Here is a 21,286-nt window from a genome sequence, read left to right on the forward strand (position 1 = left end):
ATGAACGTCTTGACCCACAGACACGGACACCCTCACATTCTTGAGGAAAATAGGGTTTGTCTACTGAAAATGTCAATTAAAGGGAATCAAAATAAATAGAGGGGGCTTTGGATCATTTTAAAGTCAAGTTAAATTGTTCTTATTTTATTATTTATTTAAATAAAAAAGACTTTCAAAGAGTTGCTTCTGCTGCTGTTGAAGTGTATTTCTCATATAATCATTCTATAACCTTTTCTAAAACTCTTGTTTTTCAGTGTTTGAATGCGAGTGTTCACTTAGATCAAACATAATTGTCTGTTTCATGTCTCCTGTGGTTGAATCGAGAGAAAAAACTCTGATGATGTGGAGCTTTGCAGCCATCTTTGATTCCCTTACACCGCCTTGTCTGGTCTCTCCAGCTCCTCTGCAAACATGAGAATGTAACTGTGCAGCGAGTGGGAGCTCTGCCATCTTTAAAACACATTTCATCTCACTCGCTCCTCCTCCTTCTCCTTTTTTTCTCTCTGTCTTTCTATCTTTCTGCTTTGACTCAGGGAAGAGTTGAGGTGAACTGTTGGGAGTGTCCAACAATTACTCTTTTTTTTTTCTGGCGCAGAGGGGGGAGGAAAGAGAACAGGACTGAACGTGGGCAGGAGGCAGAGAAAAGATTGAAGTTATATAGGATGAATTAGAACAAGGATGTAACCCCTTATATCGTTTAGAGTAACTTGAATAGTTAAGACAAGTACATTTACCTATATTAGGTTGCAAAACAAGAGTTTTAGAGTAGATAATACATCATAAAATCATTCAGAAACAAGCTTTTCATCATCACAATCTGCATCACATATAAAAGCCCAGTAAAGTGTCAGTCCATGTTACACAGGAGGATCAAAATGGTGATCCTTTTCCACTCCTATACAAGTTTTGTGTTTATTGAGGCAAAATAATCTTCATAAAACGAATGTATGAAATGTGAGAAGTAGAAGTCTTTGTGATTTAAGATGCACTGAGAGTTTCCTCACTGAATAAAACTCAGAAAATCTCCTTTATGAAGTGCAGAATAAGATTCAGGGAATATATGAGGGGATTTATTCACATTTCATTGGTTCAACTTCTTTTTATATTATTTATTTCATGATAAGCAACATTGTTCTTACATTTAAAGGATAAGTTCACAATTCTTGAATTCAATAGCCAGGTGCACATAAGGACACTGCATCATTCCCCCTGCCAACAATGAGTTGTACTTCATAAAAATCACATATTTGTTTGTTCGATAGACACTTTTTTGTTAACTTCATGTTTATGCCGTGTGTTTTTCTCAGTGGAATGGACAGTGGGTGTGTGATGTTAGGCAGAATGGGGGACACACTGAGTGCTGTTGGAGTGGTTGTAGAGTAGGTGACATGTCTGGTCATGTGGGCAGGTAAGAGCTGCTCAGAGAGAGAGAGAGAGACAGAGGCTGAAACTGGATCTCCTTCACACCTGTCTTTTGTCAGTGTAAAGCTGAAGTGTATGTTGTCCCTGAATCACCGCATTCCACTGATTTTGCTGAGTAAAGATTCAATGATTTTTCAGTGATCTACACAGTTTAGACGGAGGAGAACATATCTTTATTTGAACACACAGTGAATTGTTTGGGTAATTGCTTGGCGCACTTGTGTGGAAAAAATGAAAAAAAAAAAATGGCACAAAATCTGCTTGGTTGCGTGAGGGATGTTGGTGGTAGTCACACACTACACAAAACTGTCAAAGTTGTCACTAGAATGCTTCCCAAAAAAAAAAGCAGAAGAATAAGAGTGAGATGTGAGAATTAAAAAGAAAATCCGTGCGTAAAAACGGCACACTAAAACGCCAATACAATTCCAACAGTTCAACAAAGACTCAATAGGTAATCCTAAACTCTCTCTTAAAGTTATTCTCCCCATAAAATCCAAAGAAATGGAAGAGGGTCTCGGTGCCATCTGATGCCCACCGACGCCCTCCGAAATGGGCACATTTTACGCACAAATCTAAACTGCGCGCAAGGTTGCTTTGCGCCCGGGCGCACCGTATCTCAGCACTGACACTCCGGATTCACTGCAACCCGTAAAAGAGGGGAAAAAACGTAGGCCTTCTTCTCCCTTTTAAACGTCGACGCTGTCCACGTCCTCAAAAAGAATGGATCTAATTAAAACGTTGCACTCGTCATCATCGCCAAAGCTTTGCCAAACGCTCTCTGGTGGAGAGGAGGCTGGGAGATGCAGCACCACATGACTGAGTGTGAGCTGGAGAGGGATGGGAGTCAGATTGGGTTTCTCTTCTCTGATTGGCTGGTGGGCTGACTTTTGACACGCAGACCAGGGACCCTCCTGCCGTATAAATAGGCCTGATAGAACTTTATTATTCTAGCATCACGGCAGCAGGTTTCTGCTAAGTTTGGAGTTACTCGTGTCATCACAACTGTATGCCTTCCTGAAGGGTGGTTTAAAAACAAGGGCTTAGCAGCACAAGGAGTCTGCATGTCTGTGTAGACATGCTCAGCTTTGTGGATACCCGGATTCTGTTGCTGCTTGCAGTAACTTCATACCTAGCATCATGTCAATGTAAGTTTGATTATCTGCTCTTTTTTTTCTCTGTGATGGATAATTTTTTTTCGGGTCCCACTGCTTGAGGATCTTGCGCTTGGCTTTTGTTTGGGACTTACATCAAGGTCAACCCGAAGAGAGCGCAAAGCACCGCTGAATAAAAACTCAACGGATTGAGCTCATGCAGAGGATTCTTCACTTTCTTTTCTTCTCCAAGGATACAATCATAATGATTTGATTAGTTTCCGAGAAGGAGCAGTTTCCCTCCTGACAGAAAAAAAAAAAAAAAAAAAAGTTTTCTCGCTTTGAGAGACACCTCTAAAGTAGCCTTTTCAGAGCGTTTAATGCATGTGGAGTCATTAAAATAGGCTGAAAGTGAATTTTCTTTTAGACACAGGATGAAAAACTTGGTGGGGCGTTGTACATATTGTTCCATCCAGATGTCCAAGAGATGAGGTTTTATTATAGGAAACTACAATGTCTCCCCCTGGTGGCCATGGGTGCAAACATCTGCTTGGCACCAATTAGATTTTCTCCTCTTTGAAAAGAGACAAATCTGTTTATCAAGGCTTAACTAGAAGTGAGACCAAATGCTTAAATATTACACTAGTTTTGTTTAACATGACGTTTCTGTTTGCATAACTTTCTTCACAGTGAGCGTTTGCTGCGTAATTTAACATTTGTGAGGCCACAAACAATTTAAGAATTCAACTACAAGATTGAAGTTGATGCCTTTGTGCAACTTTTTCACTGTCGTAGTGCGTTAGAGAGGTGGATAAATAGTTTCACATCACCTTCAATCCCCGAGTGCGCCACCGTGTGGTCTAGATTAGACATGAGGCGTTGGAGTTCACAGGGAGGTCCCAGCTGTGCCCAAACCCAGCCATGACCAGCTGGTCCAGATTCAGAGGGGGCATCAGCTGATGTCCACCTGCAAGATACAAACATCAGCCGTGAATGAAAGAGACTCTATCATCAATCAGTCCATAATTGAAATTCTGACTATTTGACAATTCAGTCTAATTAGGTTAAATTCCCCAGTTTTTCAAGCCAGAATTGAAAGAATGCCTCCTTTAATAACATTGCAGCAGAAATCATCTAACAGTAACAGATGTCATTCATTTTCCCAACATAATCGCTGTAGTTCTCATCTAGTTTGCAGTAGCACGTCAACTATTCCTGTCCCAAGGGCACAAACTACCTGTTCAGGCCTGTTAGCAGCCCGATCCTCATTATATGGAATGCTATTGAACTGAAATTCACTTTTGTAGCCTGAGTGAGACAGTTTGAGGACGTGGCCCTCAGCTACTCTGTTAGACATGAACTGAGACTTGTACTACAGCAGCAAGGTTGTGAGCAAATAAATGATGCAGAAAGGTTAATCGTAGGCACGACAGACACATTTGATCAACATTTTGAGATATAGGTGTAATTATGTTCTGCCAGTCCCAAACTCAGGTGCATTTATTAAGCCACAAATCTTTTTTCTTTTTTAAAGGCCCTCACAAGAGACAAAAATCAGATTTTAACAAGGTTTATCTTGTTTGTGCAGAATGTAGCTTTTACACTTTATATACTGTTCTCATGCAAAAGAAAGTACAACTCTGACCCACCGTAAAGACGTGAAAACAATTTAAAAGAATAGAGAATGGATGGAAATGACTTTTTCTTTTTCAGGTTGTTTTGCTTTAAAAATGCTCATCATGTTCTAACGGTGTATTCCCTCTTCTCTCCCCCACCCTCCTCATCTCCCTCTTCCTCCTCCTCATCTCTCCAACGCCACAGACTCGGTTAGTACACATGCATGAAATCACAAAAGATAGCATTACCTTGTCACTTTGCCTTTTGTCTTCCTAACGCTGAGCGATACTGCAGACCCTCTCGGTTGGTCTCGACACATTTGAGCGATCTCAGTGATGGCGGAGCATTTAGGAATTTCAGGTTATTTTCTTGCAGCTTTGCTCCCTTCCTGTTCCATGAATAGGTGAGGGTCCTATTGGCTAAAGTTGGTGTCAATGAAAGCTAAAACCGCAGCTCTGAGGCACCCATGGGGCCTGGTACAAAGGATCCTTTCTGAGGACAGCAGAGAGGGGCAGAGGGAGGTTTGCCCCCTAACAGCTGGCTTTGGGTCAGTTTGGAGTCTTCCTCTGCTCCCTGATTTAACAGTCAATTTACAAAAGCTGATCTCAGACCAGTTCTGAAAGGTTGAGATTTTCAGTTTGGATAAAACTTAAAAAAGAAAAAGAATGTATCATTCAGGACTGGGCCCTGTAATGGAAATCATTAATTAATGATTCTGCTCATAACTGAGATTGCCCTAAAATTAAACATCTATCAGCTTCATGTTTCAATGTTTTAAAGGTGCAGTACGCACTGTGTGGTTCTGGTAACATCTCAGAACTCTATCTTTTCCATGGACTAACATGCTCTTTCAGCTAAGAGGTTGTTCAGTCTGGTTCTTTATCATGTCGCTTATTTTAGCATGTTGGTCATATATATCACATGCACATTACTCTGCTGCATTTCCATTTTAATTCCTGTGTCTGCATGAGCACGTTTCAGCCACCCTTGTGACAGCATCAAATACTATATCGCATGCTCAGCTGTAGATCATGATGCTGACTGTTCGATAAAGCCTGTTAAATATCCTGACAAACCCTGAAAAGACTGAATAAATAAATCTTACATTTATTTATTTTCTTTTCTGTTTAGGCGAGAGTCAAGGTGAGCACATGATGTTGTTCTTATGTGTCAATTAGCACCTACAGTGTGGCATATCAGACACATACAGCCTAGTTTAGATCTGGTCTTTTTTGATGAAATGTGTTTTTTTAACTTGCTTGTCCTCTCACTGTAAGGTCAAGTTTGTTTACGTACACATTTTATTGTAATTAACACACACCAGATGGTTTGAATAGAACTCGAATCTGGCTTTTTAAAATCTGCTTTTAGTGTAGTTTAGATGAGACGCAGTGGCATGCTTTGCTTTTTTAGAGGAATAGTTTACAGCTGACGTGTTGCTGAAGCAGCCATCTGCTCTGTGTTTTGGTCTGACTGAGTGATTCTCTCTGCCGCAGGGTCCCCAAGGAGAGAAAGGACCACGAGGTGACAGGGTAAGCTGATGAGAAAACTCTGCTGCCCTTGACCAAACAACTGTTACCAAATATGTAATATAGGCATTTTAATGTGGTATAATTTTGGTGCGTCTTTGGCACCGTGGTAGTTGACTTCATTTGACCTTTTAACCTCAGTAGGCCACACCCCTTTGTTTACATCACCCATAGGCCTGTGTTAAGAGACAGTAACAGTAATGTGATTTGATCGGGACTGTTTAAATATTGACCTTTATTGACAATTAAAATGTGTTATAGTACATTTCTTACAATAACGCAATTTGCTACAACAGCATTATTTTTAATTATTCTGTCATTTCATGAAATAGAATAACCTGAAACTCACAAGAAACCCTTCTGTCAGCGGCAGTTCCAGTGTTTACTCACCACACCATCTGTCTTTTACAGGGTCCTAAGGGCCCAAATGGAAGAGATGGCAAACCCGGACTCCCTGGCCCCGCTGGCCCCCCTGGTCCCCCTGGACTTGGAGGAGTAAGTCAGCTGTTTATACTCGCAAAATTGGTTGTCTGGCTTTGCAGTGTTTAGCTCAAAGGTCGTGCAGAAAAATATGTCTGCTCGATGTGTGAATTTGACCCACATTAGGGGTTGCAGATTGTTTTTCTGTGTCACACGAATCATGAACTACCTCGGAATGGCAATAAAGGAATAACTTTTAATAATGATGTCATAACCCTGTGACCTTTGACCTTTCGTCCTTAAGCCATCTGACACCATGGCTAACAGATAACACACGGATAATACACAACTACCTTACTATGTAGTGCTAATTAGTCTTCAAAACATTAAAAATACAGGATTCTCACTTGCTTTTTACAGTGAATCAGTTTCTATTTGTGTCATGCCGATAACATAGGCACGGACAATACTGGAAACCACTGCTATTTATCTGACCTGGATCGACGTACTGCCTGTCCGATAATGTCCTGATATATTATGAGAAGTTTGTCTACTGGCTAATGAATCTGTGTTTGTTTCTGTTTCACAGAATTTTGCTGCTCAGTATGATGGTGCAAAAGCCCCTGATCCCGGCCCTGGACCCATGGTGAGGGCCAAGCATACACATGACGACACTTTAAGGCCATCACACATGGTTCCACGCTCGTCCCATTCAATCCACAGCACTATTCAGCTACCTTTATGTCAATAGTGTCTCTACAGTCTTACCTACACATGAATAATTTTGATTCCAGTTGCATTCACACTAATGCCAAATTACACTAGCATAGGTTGACTTAATGGTAATGAATGACATGACTAATTGACTTATTTCTCCTTTTCAGGGTATGATGGGTGCTAGAGGCCCTCCCGGACCTCCTGGACCCCCTGTAAGTTCACACTTTTTTGATCAAACTTGACTCCATACCTACAACCTGAACACACAACGTACTGTTGCTATGGTGTCTAAATGAAGACTAATTGCTGTGCCTCTTATCATTCAACAGGGTCCTCAGGGACACACTGGACACGCTGGTGAGCCCGGAGAGCCTGGACAGACTGTAAGATAATCCCCCAGTTTTCATATTATCACGTGATGATAAGCATGCTTTAGTATTACTTCTTTATCATTGTCAGATGTCATAGATGCCATTGTATTTAAAGTAGTTGTTATATTTGAGATCTTATATGTTTTGTTTTTCTTTCCTAAGGGTCCCGTTGGTGCTCGTGGCCCCCCTGGACCCCCTGGCAAATCCGGAGAGGACGTATGTATATATTTGTGTTTCGACAAGCAATTTCAAGGGCCACTGTTGTTTACGGGAATGTCACATACTAACGTCTTTTTGTGCTCTCACAGGGTAACAACGGCAGACCCGGCAAGCCCGGAGACAGAGGTACCCCCGGCCCACAGGTGAGACATTCTCTCCTAAACAAGGAGAATGAAACACAGAAAGATACAAACAGATATCTGAACTGTAAATATGGACTTCATCTAAGTCATATTTCTTTGTTTTGAATCGCAGGGTGCTCGTGGATTCCCCGGAACCCCCGGACTTCCAGGAATGAAGGGACACAGAGTGAGTGTTGATCGTGATTCCTCTGCTTGACCTGCCTGCGTGGTAATCACCTGAACCCCACTGGTCTGCAGCAAGCAGCCGAAATGCTCCAAAAATATAAACATATGGCGGAAGAGCTCTACCTGCGCTGTGTAAAATGTGGACTCAAATGACTTGGAGTGTCACTTGAAAGGATTATGGGGCTATCTTCCTTTTTAGTCTTCTTTGCTGAGGAGCTAACTAGAAATAAAAGAAGTCTAATGGCTGCTATTTAAGATTTTTAGTCCCTGTTTTGTGTGAGAATGTCTCATCTGTGAAGTCACTCCATGGCTTTTAGGTATCGGAAGGCCCCTTCCATATAACCCAGAGCCAGGTGTTAACTTCCTGTGAAACTGCTTTTGAAGATACAAACGCTTCCTTACTGTCTCACAAGGGACACTGGATGTCTTATTGTCAATATGTACTCTTAATGGACGTCAAACAAGCATATGTCGTGTTAAAAATCCGATTTTATGTAACAATCCCAGTCTCATCATTTTGTCTCTTATTTCATCTTTTTTATGTTTGTGTCTGTAGTATTTTAGTATGTGATTATAAGCCTCTTCCATCATCACTTTCCCTCTGTGTTTCAGGGTTACACTGGTCTTGATGGACGTAAGGGAGAGCCCGGTGCAGCTGGCGCCAAGGTAAGAAGGGCACCTTCCTCATAACTGCAGCAAAATGACTACTTTATTTAATATAGGAGCACAGTTTCTTTTAGTCTTAATATATTAATATTGATATAAGCCTGCTGATAACAAATCATTGACCCTTCAACCTTTGACCTTGAGTCACTTCACCCCAGACACCTCATCATCTTCTCCTGTCTCCCCTATAGGGTGAGCCCGGTGCACACGGAGCTGCTGGAAGTCCTGGACTGGCTGTAAGTTTTTGATCGAGTTCAAGATTCACCATTTATGCACAAAACCTTAGTAAACCTCAGTAAAAGCCATAGCCACAGCCATATTAGATGCTTTATAACTCATTTTCCTCATTCTTATCATTCATTATTACATGGTTGCAGTAAAGACACTTTTCTCATCACTTCTGTTCTTCTTGTGTGTCCTCGCTTTAGGGATCTCGTGGTATGCCTGGTGAGAGAGGTCGTGCTGGCCCTGCTGGCCCCGCTGGTGCTCGTGGTGCTGATGGCAATGTTGGCCCCGCTGGCCCTGCTGTGAGTATTGGCCCTTTAAACCCCTTTGCGATTGTGAGATTAATCCCCTTTGTGAATATTGAACTCAAAAGGAAGGTATCATCAAGGTACCAGTCCAGAATGTGCTTTGTAATATCTTTTAACTTATAACTTGACCTTAATGTGACCTTACGTTGATGCCGTGTCTGGTGTTCTTCTACCTAGGGTCCCCTCGGTGCTGCTGGTCCCCCAGGTTTCCCCGGTGGTCCCGGCCCCAAGGTAAGTGTGATGCCACTTCCTGTTGCATTTCCTGTTCTTTGGGAACATATCCTCCCAGAGAAGCTCATGTTTAGGGTCACAAAAGGACACAGTTCTCATTGAAATGCAGTATGAGCATCTTCTGTACTGTGTACTGTATAATATCCCCATGGGGATAGTTCATGCATGTAGCAGCCTCAGTAACTTCAGACCAAACATTCAAACCACTCACATCTAAACCACTGTCTGATCATTTAAATACATACCAACATATCCTTATACAATACCAGTATATTGTTTAACTCGCCATGGCTGCTTTCATCACAGTATTGATTTTTGTTTAATTTCATTACATGATTGTGGATGTGTTTTTGTCTTTGATAGGGAGAGATTGGACCCGCTGGAGCTACTGGCCCATCTGGAGCTCAGGGAGCAAGAGGAGAGCCCGGTGTCAATGGTGCTGTTGGCCCCGTTGGTCCCTCTGTAAGTATCCTGACTGAAGATGTTTCCACTCACCTTTCTGTCACTCTGTAAAACTTGGAAAACTTATAAGCAAAAACATTTATTTTTGTTTGTTTGAGTCCTGGATTTAGTCCAGATTGTTTTGTTGTTCCAGATTGGATAAATCAATCCCCAGACTTATGTAGATGATTAAATGATTTGCATGCCCATGCTATCCATGTATTTTTCCCTTAACTTAAAAAGTTCTGTAAATAATCCTTGACAGAGCAGTTATATTGTTATTTAGCGACAGTGCCTGATATTATCACATTCTCCATATTATAGTGTTTTGGATTTCCTAATGTCTCTTTCTTCCCCTGCAGGGTAACCCTGGTGCTAATGGCCTGAACGGAGCCAAGGGAGCTGCTGTAAGTATTCAAGTTGTATCATTTGAGTAGACATAGGTTAAAAGTCAATTAGGGTCGCACAGAGGTTACAAAAATTAAAACTTTGTCATGTTGCAAAAACAACACACAAATAATTAGATTGTTTCAATCACAAAATATCAAGTCATTTTACTGATAGCAGGATGCAATTTTAATTTTTTTTTGTATCGCAATTCATATACTCTATTATTTATTGTGTATATATATTATGTTATACAAACAATAAAGGTTAAACACCAAGACATAGGCACAAGACAGTTAGGCTTGAGTGATGCTCACCTGTCTGCCTTTGCTGTTATTTAGGGTACCCCTGGTGTTGCTGGAGCTCCTGGCTTCCCCGGACCAAGAGGAGGACCTGGACCCCAGGGCCCTCAGGGTGCTGCTGGACAGAGAGGTCTTGGTGTAAGTACACACACCAACAGCCACAAAAAAAAGAAACATTAATAACCATAATACCCACTTGGAAGCATGCAGATGTACACACAATACATACGCCCTCACGCAGACACACAGAAACATTTGATGATTGATCTTTCCATTGATGGTGTCTGTTTATGTGTTTCAGGGAGATCCTGGCCCTCAGGGAGTGAAGGGAGACGGTGGTCCCAAAGGAGAGCCTGTAAGTTCATATCCTGATCCTGTTCTTTACTTTATAATTCCACCAAACTGAATCTGAAACTGAATCTTCGCTTATACACTGTTTATGACTCATAACTTCTCTATTGCTTTCCTCAGGGTAACTCTGGACCTCAGGGAGCCCCTGGACCTCAGGGTGAGGAGGGCAAGAGAGGACCATCTGGTGAGCTTGGTGCTACTGGACCTGCTGGCAACCGTGGAGCTAGAGTGAGTACCAGATAGCCATCTCTGAATGGATGATGATGCACCATACCAACCCAAATCCAGAGGTTATGGTACTTGGATCACCTCCTAATGCGTGTGCGTCTCCTTTAGGGCGCTCCTGGCGGCCGTGGTATGCCTGGTGGTGAGGGAAGAACTGGCCCAATTGTGAGTGTTCAGTGAGCAAATCTCATGCCACCAACATGCTATACATAACGCAAATCTACAGAAGCTCTCTTCTACTTCAAAATAAAGTCAACATTCAGTGATGAGGTGAAGCTTCCTCCTCATTTCTCTTGGACCTCTTTGTCTCCTTGTCGTAGGGTATGCCCGGTGCCCGTGGTGCCACTGGTGCCGGTGGACCTCGTGGACCCCCCGGAGATGCTGGCCGTGCTGGTGAGCCTGGCCCAGCTGGTCTCAGGGTGAGTCTTTTGCTAAATTCTGACTTGATCTCTGTGTGAGTCTAGTAAATCACAGAAACCTGAAGGGGAAGTGGGAAATTGGGAAATTGGATTAGCTGAGTTAGATTAGCTTGGAGTAGGAGTCTGGTAATGGTTTTGCTACAAAGCTGCTGACATTGTGAATGATTAAATTCAAGATTTTAATGCAAGATAACAGTACACTTTAATAATTACAGATACATCTTAATTACTGACTAATGTTCATTTTTCAGGGTCTCCCAGGAAGCCCTGGAAGCTCTGGACCCCCAGGAAAGGAGGGACCTGCTGTGAGTAAATCTGAATGTCATAAATTTAACTTAAGAACACGGACATTGCTCTCAGTCTGCACTGTTTTAAGAATCATATTTGCTCTAATGAACGCCAAAAACATGACTTCCTTCTTTACTTCCTATTTTCTCCTCCAGGGTCCTGCTGGACAAGATGGCCGCTCTGGACCTCCCGGCCCAACTGGACCTAGAGGCCAGCCTGGAAACATTGGCTTCCCCGGACCCAAGGGACCTTCTGTAAGTAGAAAAAAGGCCAAGACTGGAAAATGTTTCAGTATATCATTAAGTTTATCATAACCTGTGGATAACTGACCTTTGACCTCCTTCAGGGTGAGGCTGGCAAGCCTGGAGACAAGGGAGCCACTGGCCCCACTGGACTGAGAGTAAGTAAAAAAAATACCCAGCAACAAATTCCACTGTCGCTCACTGATAAAACATTTAAACTTTTAAACCATAGGATTTTTCAGTTGTTATAACAATTCATTTATCTTTGTCTTTAGGGAGCCCCTGGAGCTGACGGCAACAACGGAGCCACTGGTGCCACTGGACCCGCTGTAAGTATCCTTAAATACAACATTCATGTTGCTCATACATGCATTTATACACACAAATACTTGCATTTATGATGTGATTACCACAGCCATCAGCGTGCCATTTTAAACATTGATCTTCTCTCTTTCTTCCTACAGGGTGGTCCTGGTGAGAAGGGAGAGCAGGGACCCTCTGGAGCTCCTGGCTTCCAGGTTTGGATCCATCATCTGACTCTATTTAAACAATTCAGAGCAAATTTGCTTAGGAAATTCAGAAATTCAATACATCGTTTTACTGCCCTTTTGAGTCTGTTGGTCCTGATCTTGCGGCTTGATGATTTCAGGGTCTGCCTGGCCCCGCTGGACCTGGTGGAGAGGCTGGCAAGGCCGGAGACAGAGTAAGTAACATACAAACAGACACTGAATTTCTCCCATGCTACAGTACAATCAGAACACAGGAAATGTGGAATAAGCAGAAATTCTTTAACCAACCATTTGTCTCTTTTAGGGTATCCCAGGAGACCAAGGAGTTGCTGGACCCGCTGGTGGAAAGGTAAGTTAACCTGCCCATGCCTTCCCTCTGGGTGTATTTGCATCAAATGAAGCAATTTATTTTCTAGTAGCCTCACAGATTTTTGTAAGATGCTGAAATCATTCAAATAGATAAAACACTGATATCCTCAATGTGTTCCTCCAGGGAGAGCGTGGTAACCCCGGTGCTGCTGGTGCTTCTGGACCTCAGGGATCAATGGGAGCCCGTGGACCTGCTGGAGCCCCTGGATCTGATGGTGGCAAGGTAGGATGAGGCCATGGCAAAAAGAATGATCCTCTTTCAACCTTATTTAAACTCAGAAATACATCTGCACATCTTTGCACATTGGAAGAAAGTAGATTTTTTTATAAGCGCAAACACAATCCAGTAATTTGCACATGTTCAATAAAGGCCCACATTTAAAGAAAAAAAACAGGAACTACAGACAAAAGTTAGCTAACTAGCTACCTATGGTACAATTACATTAACGTCTAAACTGAAATGTTGATTAATGTCTGTTGCCTCTGGCAAATTAAAAGCATGCAGTTATTGTAGATATTGCCAGTTATAAATCTTAGTGCACAGTGATAAACAGCATCTGAGGGCTTCAGTGCTGCACCTGAAGCATTCATGTATATGTCAAGCTAATATATGTTTTATGGAAAAATTAACCATAGTCTGTTTCCAGGGAGAGCCTGGTGCTGCTGGAGCTGCTGGAGGTCCTGGACACCAGGGACCCGGTGGCATGCCTGGTGAGCGTGGAGCTGCTGGAACCCCTGGACCCAAAGGAGAGAAGGTAAGTTCCTAAATCTACCAGCTGCAAATAAAGCAGGATTTTACCCCTCAAATTAGCTCACGTTTGTTAATGAGAACATCTTCATCCTTCTCCTATAGGGAGAGGCTGGACACAAAGGACCTGATGGTAACGCTGGCAGAGATGGAGCCCGTGTAAGTTGAACTCTCTAATTCTTCATGAGGCACTTGATATAAAACTTGTTGCCATTCACTCCATTAGAGAGTGTATCCACCAGAGCCTCAGTCTTAGTATCCTATCCTCTGTCTTTTTTAGGGTATGCCCGGACCCGCTGGACCTCCCGGACCAACTGGAGCCAATGGTGATAAGGTAAGCAGCTAATGTATGGATATTATTTACCACAAAACAAATAATGACACAAAAGATTTGAATAAAGGTGTTTAGGTGTATACTGTAACACAAACTAATTAATGTTATGGAGCTTTGTTACAGCCTAAAAATAGCTGCCTCCAACATTAATCAAGATGGCTGACAGACTCTTGCAAACAGTAGCCTACAATAGAAAACCACCAACATGTGTTATTGAGATCAAGAAATTCTCACTGTTGACAAATCGGACTCCATATCTTTGGACATCCCACTTTTCTGGAGGAGAAAATTGCGATTACCGCCACCTATACGATGTACTGTATCTGTAGTTACAAGCTCCACGCTGCCACCTGATGGCCATTTTATAATATTACAGTAATCGCTCCACTATCATATAATCTAGGATAGCACTGGTAGTAACACAACAAATGGGCACTTTATACATTGTTTGTCATTTAAGTTTGATTTTTTTGACACATTAACTGTATCCCAAAATACTGATGATACAGATGTCAAACAAACAGAACAAGTAAACAAAAACAAAAAAAAAACAAAAAAAACACACAACATCCCAATAATTCTACATACATACTGTATAAACATAGGGTATATACATACACACACATACACATCCTGTCCACTAGTACCCTACACCCTTTTTATGTTGTTGCTCCTTTGACTAGTTTTAAGCTACTCTGTAAACTCTGTCCTATGTGGGCTCTGCCAGTTGTGTAGAGGTTTGATACATTTAAATATTTTCATGACTTTGTGAATTGTATTGCATGTTTGCCTATGTAGACAACTACTAGAGGAAGAAATACAATCAAAACAATGACAAAACATTTGCGTTACTTGGCACAATTAAGAAAACACAATGGATTTCCTCTTGTAGCAGCACATCAACTGATCAAGTTTTCAAATTAAAAAACATATTTGAATAATCAGACAGCAAATGTGTTTCTTCTTCTACATACTACTGCTATTACTGTATTAACAAAAGTCACCAGAGTACATTTAAAATAATGTTGATTTTGACCTCCTCCAGGGTGAGAGCGGCTCCTTCGGACCTGCTGGACCCGCTGGACCTCGTGGAACCCCTGTAAGTAGCTGTGCCGAACTTCCTTCATCATATCACCTGTTTTACCACATCCATGCCAAAGGACCTGTTCACATTAATACAGGATGAAGAGATTATAACAAAAAACAGCTTTGGTGTGTCGTATAATCAGTCTTCATGACCAATTGCTTGTTGTCCACAGGGTGAGCGTGGAGAGGTTGGACCTGCTGGATCTTCTGGATTCGCTGGGCCCCCTGTAAGACAGCCGTCAATCACCTTTCAATATAATATATACATAGTTTCAATTGCCCAGATATTGACCTAGCCCCTTACTCTTCCTCCCTACAGGGCGCTGACGGTCAGCCTGGAGCAAGAGGAGAGCGTGGACCTTCTGGAGGAAAGGGAGAGCTTGGCCCCGCTGGCCCTGCTGGACCCGCTGGACAGTCTGGACCTGCTGTTAGTACCATACCATACCATCAGATCTATCCTATTAAAAACAGGATAGATCTGATATAATAGACTCAGTGTATGATTTAAGGAGCAGGAGAAGGTTAATCAGGTGTCAGACAGATTCAAGATAGTTTAGGAATTTAGGATTGTAGTTGTGTACTCAGATGAATGATGTCTGGTTTCTTCATCTGCTTATCTAGGGTCCTTCTGGTGCTTCTGGACCTGCTGGCGCTCGTGGAGACACCGGACCTTCTGTGAGTGTTAAAACATAAAAAAGAATTCCCCAAAATTCCACTCATTGCATCCGTAAGCATGTAAGAGCCATAAAAACATGACAGCACAATTTAACCGCAGATATTATCACTGCTGCACAATATGCACCTGCCACACACACGCACTGACTTCAGCCCTTTCAAATCAAGGTAAAGCTACTGGAGCATGGAGTGACTGAAATCTAATGAGTCATTTTGATCATAGATGTCTGTTGACTTTTTGTTTTCTAATTTTTAAGTATAAAGTATACAAAATAGAACAATTTGTGTTCTTATTTCTTCACCTGTGGTCCATGGCCAGAAAATACCCCCATCATATCTCCGATGTCCACTCTTATACAGACACACAGAGACACAGTTTACACCTCACATCCTTGATGTTCCACCGTATAACCTATGATTGTGTGTGTTTCCGATGTCAGGGTCTGACTGGTTTCCCTGGTGCTGCTGGTAGAGTTGGACCCGCTGGTCCCGCTGTGAGTATTGACCTTATATTTACAACCATTAGGAAACACACACGCATTCAGACCCACACTGAACACAATGGATTACATGAGTAACTTCTTTAAGTACAAACACACACTCACACCCACCCGTACTATTCCTCTTACCTTCTCAGGGCATTGTTGGACCCCCTGGCTCTGCTGGTCCCGCTGGTAAGGATGGTCCTCGTGGACTCCGTGGTGACCCTGGTCCCGCTGGTCCTTCTGGAGAGCAGGGTATGGTTGGACCACCTGGTCTGGCTGGAGAGAAGGGATCCTCTGGAGAGTCTGGTCCTCCCGTAAGTTATAGCTCTTTTTTCAGTCGAAATTATAAAGCTGTGGTGCACTGAAATTTTTAAAGCAGCAACAGTTGGATGAATAAATATAGCTAAGCACTGATATGTGACGTGTGTGTTCAGGGTCCTCCTGGTGCTCCTGGAACCAGTGGTCCTCTTGGACTTCAAGGATTCGTTGGTCTGCCTGGTGCTAGAGGAGATCGTGGTTCTCCTGGTGGTCCTGGTGGTGCTGTAAGTACACATTAATCAAAAAAGTGGTAGAAACTACAATATTTGCCTCTTAAATGTTATGATGAAGAATTGTTAAGTAACATAAAATTGAGATAATCGAGTAAAGAACAAGGAAAAAAGTACTTCCACCACTGACCCAATCAGATCCATATTTTTTTTTCTCATTCAAACTCTTAAAAGCCTTCCTCTCCAGCACGATGGAACTGTCCCACATGTGTAGTGGTGGTTAATTTTTATCAGTTCAAACAGTGAAGACACAACAGTGAAATATAAATTTCAAAAAAGAAATGTACATTGACACTGACATTGGGTTTTAAGCATGCAAGATTTTAAGTGTGCATTTTATCAAAATAAAAGCCCATTTTGCAGCGTAGTTTGAATGAACAAGCGCTAAAGAAAAGATCAACCAGAAGGTCAAACATTGCTTCACATATGGTATGAAGCCTTTGATATGACTCAGTGATTTTCTCTGCATCCTATCACAGGGAGAGCCTGGTAGAGTTGGACCTGCTGGTTCCCCTGGAGCCCGTGGTCCTTCTGGAAGCATCGGTCTGCCTGGTATGACTGGACCTCAGGGAGAGGCTGGACGTGAGGTAAGGCCAATTACAAGTACTGCAAAGACCTGTTAACAGTGACCTGTCTCGCACAAAAACAACTCAATTGAAGACTAGAAACTTTTAGTTGAAGCTTGATATTCTCTGCCTATAGGGTAGCCCTGGTAACGATGGACCCCCTGGTCGTCCTGGAATCGCTGGATTCAAGGTAATGCCCTCTCACACACCTTAACTATGTTTGTATACACAACACACACACATATGCTTTGCTCTGACCTGCACCTGCCCTTTTTTTAACCTTCTTCAGGGAGACCGTGGTGAGCCCGGATCTGCTGGTGCCATGGGACTTGCTGGTGCCCCCGGACCTGCTGGACCCACTGGAGGAGCTGGCAGACCTGGAAACCGTGGAGAGTCTGTACGTAAAAATAGTAACTCAGACACAACTACACAGATTATTTTCTATTACCTTGCAGCAACATTCGCAGGGAACAATCATCTGCTTGATTCACTCATCCTTTCATTCTTGTCTTTCTTTGTCTCTAGGGCCCTGGAGGTCCCTCAGGACCCGTTGGACAAGCTGGAGCTAGAGGCGCTGCTGTAAGTACAATAAACATATATAGGTATAGAATTCACACATAGAATAGTGCTCATTTCACATGTGCAGGACAAATTGTATCCTATTCTAGCAACATGAGGTTTCTGGGTGTGTGTGTGTTATAGGGACCTGCTGGAGGCCGTGGTGAGAAGGGAGGTGCTGGAGACAAGGGAGAGAGAGGCATGAAGGGTCTGCGCGGACATCCTGGTCTCCAGGGAATGCCCGGACCATCTGTGAGTGACGGCATACTATCATAATTCACACGAAAATATGAAAGTGCTGATTTTTACCTGATACACAGACTCCAAATGCATCAGTTGGTATTTGTAATAGCACCATCATGTAAACAATGCACGTAGAGGAAGTCTCGTTCATGGTTACAATGTCATTCAATGATGCACTTTGTCTCCCTACAGGGACCCTCCGGTGACACTGGATCTGCTGGTGCTAACGGACCTTCTGGACCCAGAGTGAGTAGAATCCTAATAACTCGCAATACACCAGTGGTTTTCTTGTTCCACCTGTATCCAGAGAGGCACCAGCTCTTACAGATGAGTTAGTAATGAGCAGACATATAGATAACCACGGCAAGGAAGGTATCTGGGATTGATCGCCAAAGTACCAAAAGCAGGAGATTCTGTAATTTACAGTCATCTGTGATGAAGGATTGCTAAAAAGGACAAATATGTGACTGTGTCATGTGATGATCTCCTCTTCAGGGACCTGCTGGACCCCACGGACCCCCTGGTAAGGATGGTAGAGCTGGTGGACATGGTTCCATTGGTTCTCCTGGTGCTCGTGGACCCCCTGGATACGTTGGACCTGCTGTAAGCACTTATACTTTGTCTTCATCTGCTCTAATACAGAATTTGCTCATTTTCGTAAACCAGATAGACAAGCTCCGTCTAAATGAAAGGATCCTCTGCTAAGGATCTGACTTCAACCATGGTCTACATTTTAATCCACTCTCTTATCCATATCAGGGTCCTCCAGGATCTCCCGGTCTGCCCGGACCTCCCGGCCCCTCTGGTGGTGGATATGATGTTTCTGGATATGATGAGTACAGAGCTGATCAGCCCGCTATGAGAGCCAAGGACTACGAGGTTGATGCCACCATCAAGTCCCTCAACACTCAGATCGATAACCTGCTCACCCCTGAGGGATCCAGGAAGAACCCCGCCCGCACCTGCCGTGACATCAAGCTCAGCCACCCCGAGTGGACCAGCGGTAAGCTCAACAAAACCTAGACCCACCTACATGGAGTACGGTTTAGATGCCTTTTTGAGCCCATATTAGTAAGAGTAAAGTAGTCTCTTTCCATCAGCTTGACTCTCTCTTTTCTGTCCTGCAGGATTCTACTGGATTGACCCCAACCAGGGCTGCACCAATGATGCCATCAAGGTCTTCTGCGACTTCACCACCCGCGAGACCTGCATCTATGCCCACCCTGAGAGCATCGCCAAGAAGAACTGGTACAGAAGCACCGAGAACAAGAAGCACGTCTGGTTCGGAGAGACCATCAATGGAGATTCTGAGGTGAGCAAGAAAGGACTATTCAAGCAGGATTCAGGCAGGAAATGACAAATATTTACATTTTCTACATATATTCCAAATGTTGACTGTCCTTCCTTTCCCTCCACGCAGTTTACCTACAACGACGAGACCATCAGCTCCCAGAGCATGGCCACCCAGCTGGCCTTCATGCGCCTGCTGTCCAACCAGGCTAGCCAGAACATCACCTACCACTGCAAGAACAGCGTTGCCTACATGGATGGTGAGAGCGGCAACCTGAAGAAGGCTGTGGTGCTCATGGGCTCCAACGATGTGGAGCTGAGGGCTGAGGGCAACAGCCGCTTCACCTTCTCCGTGCTGGAGGACGGCTGCACTGTAAGTAGCTTCTTCAATTGTTTTCCGTTTTCTGTTTCTAAACTGCTAAATTAATGCAATTTTGGTGGCACTATTCTAAAACCTTCTTTTCTTTCCTCACGCCTGCAGACACACACTGGTGAATGGAGCAAGACAGTGATTGAGTACAGAACAAATAAACCATCTCGCCTGCCCATCCTCGACATTGCACCTTTGGACATTGGTGGAGCTGAACAGGAGTTTGGTTTGGACATTGGCCCAGTCTGTTTCAAATAAATAGACTCATGATAAATTAACACCAAAAAAGAGAGAAAGAACGAAAAAACAAAATCTCTGCCCTTCTTTCTGTGTTGTTTTTTTTATACTGAATGCTGATTTCTCTCTGCACATCCACTTGCTTAAGATGGGCAACTATCTGAGAGGACTGAACGGACTGAGAGGAGCGTTTGTGCAATGCAAATTAATACAGCAACCCAAAGGGACGCGGGAAAACACCTTGTTGTGGGACATCATGCCATCCTTTTGTAAAAAATAAAAGAAGTGTAATAAAAACGCTGAAAGTATGCATCACTTTGTGGTCTTTGTATATCTTCCAAAGAGGAGGTTTAAAACCACAATTTCCATGAAAAAAAGGTTTAAACTACCTCATGCCTGTACTTAAAGAAAATACTATTGACAAAACCTGGGTCCACAACAGAGATGTTACGACTTCTAATGCTTCAAGCTTTGTCTCGTATCGGAAGGTGCTCAGTTACTTGAAGCAGAGATCTATGGTGCTAATATGCAGCTGTGGAGCAAACCACTCTTATACTGTATTACTTTGTATTGACCTTTGAGGAGTCTTGCATTCGTCCCCTGATGCTCCCCCACTTTAAGCATGTGGAATGTTTCTAAACCTGATGTCTGGTTTTTTGTTTTGTTTCATTTCGGTTTTTTGTTTTGTTTTGTTTTGTTTTGTCTAGAAGGTTTTTTTTTTTTTGTTTGTTTTGGTTTTTTGTTCAGGCTTTTTTTACTCTCCAAACCCCACACAGTGTTCATACTGACAGCACATATTTCATCCAATTCTGAATGGTTTTTTTAGGCGGCCTCTCTCTCTCTCAAAAAATGACACCACAAAGTCTATTGTACCTATTTTGTATATGTGAGATGTTTAAATAAATTGTGAAAAGTTCTGAAATAAAGCATGTCCAATGTTCCAAAACACACTACTCAGTGACTTAAGTGCTTTCGTGTTTTAATGACACCACTGAAGGTGCGTCACTGTATTTTGGTTCTCAGTTTGGCTGATGATTTACATATCATCTCTGACTTAAACACCTTCCTATTGTGGAAGCACAGCCATATTCTCATTCACCATCCCCCCGTTTTTTCTTGCTTTTCAACGGTACATCCAATTTTAATGTACAGTAAATTTCTGTTGACACTGTCCATGCCAATGTGTGATTACTAAAGTGCATTGTTTCTTGTAAATATGCATCCTCTGATGTTGCTTTTCTTTGCATAATACAGCTTTTGCATCCAAATAAATTTCTGTGATTTGGATCAAGGCTTGAATTGCAGTGATGCATTCATACCAATATGAGTTAGATTAAATATAATAGAATTCCTGCAAAAATCACTTTTTTATCAGCTCTGCTCAGCTGGTGTTGAAGGGCATCAATTCACTTGCAATACTTTCTATAACCACGAGAGGGCAGTATGATATTTATAAAGTAGCATCCCTAATTTAGCCTGATGGCCAGAA

The 21,286-nt window shown here is 42.7% G+C and overlaps 1 protein-coding gene across 1 annotated transcript; it reads left to right on the plus strand.

Moving 5' to 3' along the window:
- Window positions 1-2,393: 2,393 nt before the first annotated feature.
- Window positions 2,394-20,750, plus strand: col1a2 (collagen, type I, alpha 2). Its single transcript, XM_073462913.1, has 50 exons — window positions 2,394-2,567; window positions 2,806-2,807; window positions 5,627-5,662; window positions 6,071-6,154; window positions 6,669-6,725; window positions 6,964-7,008; window positions 7,126-7,179; window positions 7,330-7,383; window positions 7,476-7,529; window positions 7,642-7,695; window positions 8,307-8,360; window positions 8,552-8,596; window positions 8,789-8,887; window positions 9,071-9,124; window positions 9,488-9,586; window positions 9,928-9,972; window positions 10,294-10,392; window positions 10,556-10,609; window positions 10,726-10,833; window positions 10,942-10,995; window positions 11,151-11,249; window positions 11,501-11,554; window positions 11,693-11,791; window positions 11,884-11,937; window positions 12,055-12,108; window positions 12,244-12,297; window positions 12,429-12,482; window positions 12,593-12,637; window positions 12,782-12,880; window positions 13,305-13,412; window positions 13,511-13,564; window positions 13,686-13,739; window positions 14,785-14,838; window positions 14,999-15,052; window positions 15,145-15,252; window positions 15,447-15,500; window positions 15,941-15,994; window positions 16,138-16,299; window positions 16,420-16,527; window positions 17,013-17,120; window positions 17,236-17,289; window positions 17,389-17,496; window positions 17,625-17,678; window positions 17,802-17,909; window positions 18,093-18,146; window positions 18,396-18,503; window positions 18,660-18,903; window positions 19,028-19,212; window positions 19,321-19,563; window positions 19,672-20,750. Exons 1-50 carry the CDS (start codon window positions 2,498-2,500, stop codon window positions 19,816-19,818), a joined length of 4,056 nt encoding a protein of 1,351 aa, XP_073319014.1. The 5' UTR covers window positions 2,394-2,497; the 3' UTR covers window positions 19,819-20,750.
- Window positions 20,751-21,286: the final 536 nt, after the last annotated feature.

Source organism: Pagrus major, chromosome 3 (assembly GCF_040436345.1).
Source record: "Pagrus major chromosome 3, Pma_NU_1.0".
Taxonomy (NCBI): Eukaryota; Metazoa; Chordata; class Actinopteri; order Spariformes; family Sparidae; genus Pagrus; species Pagrus major.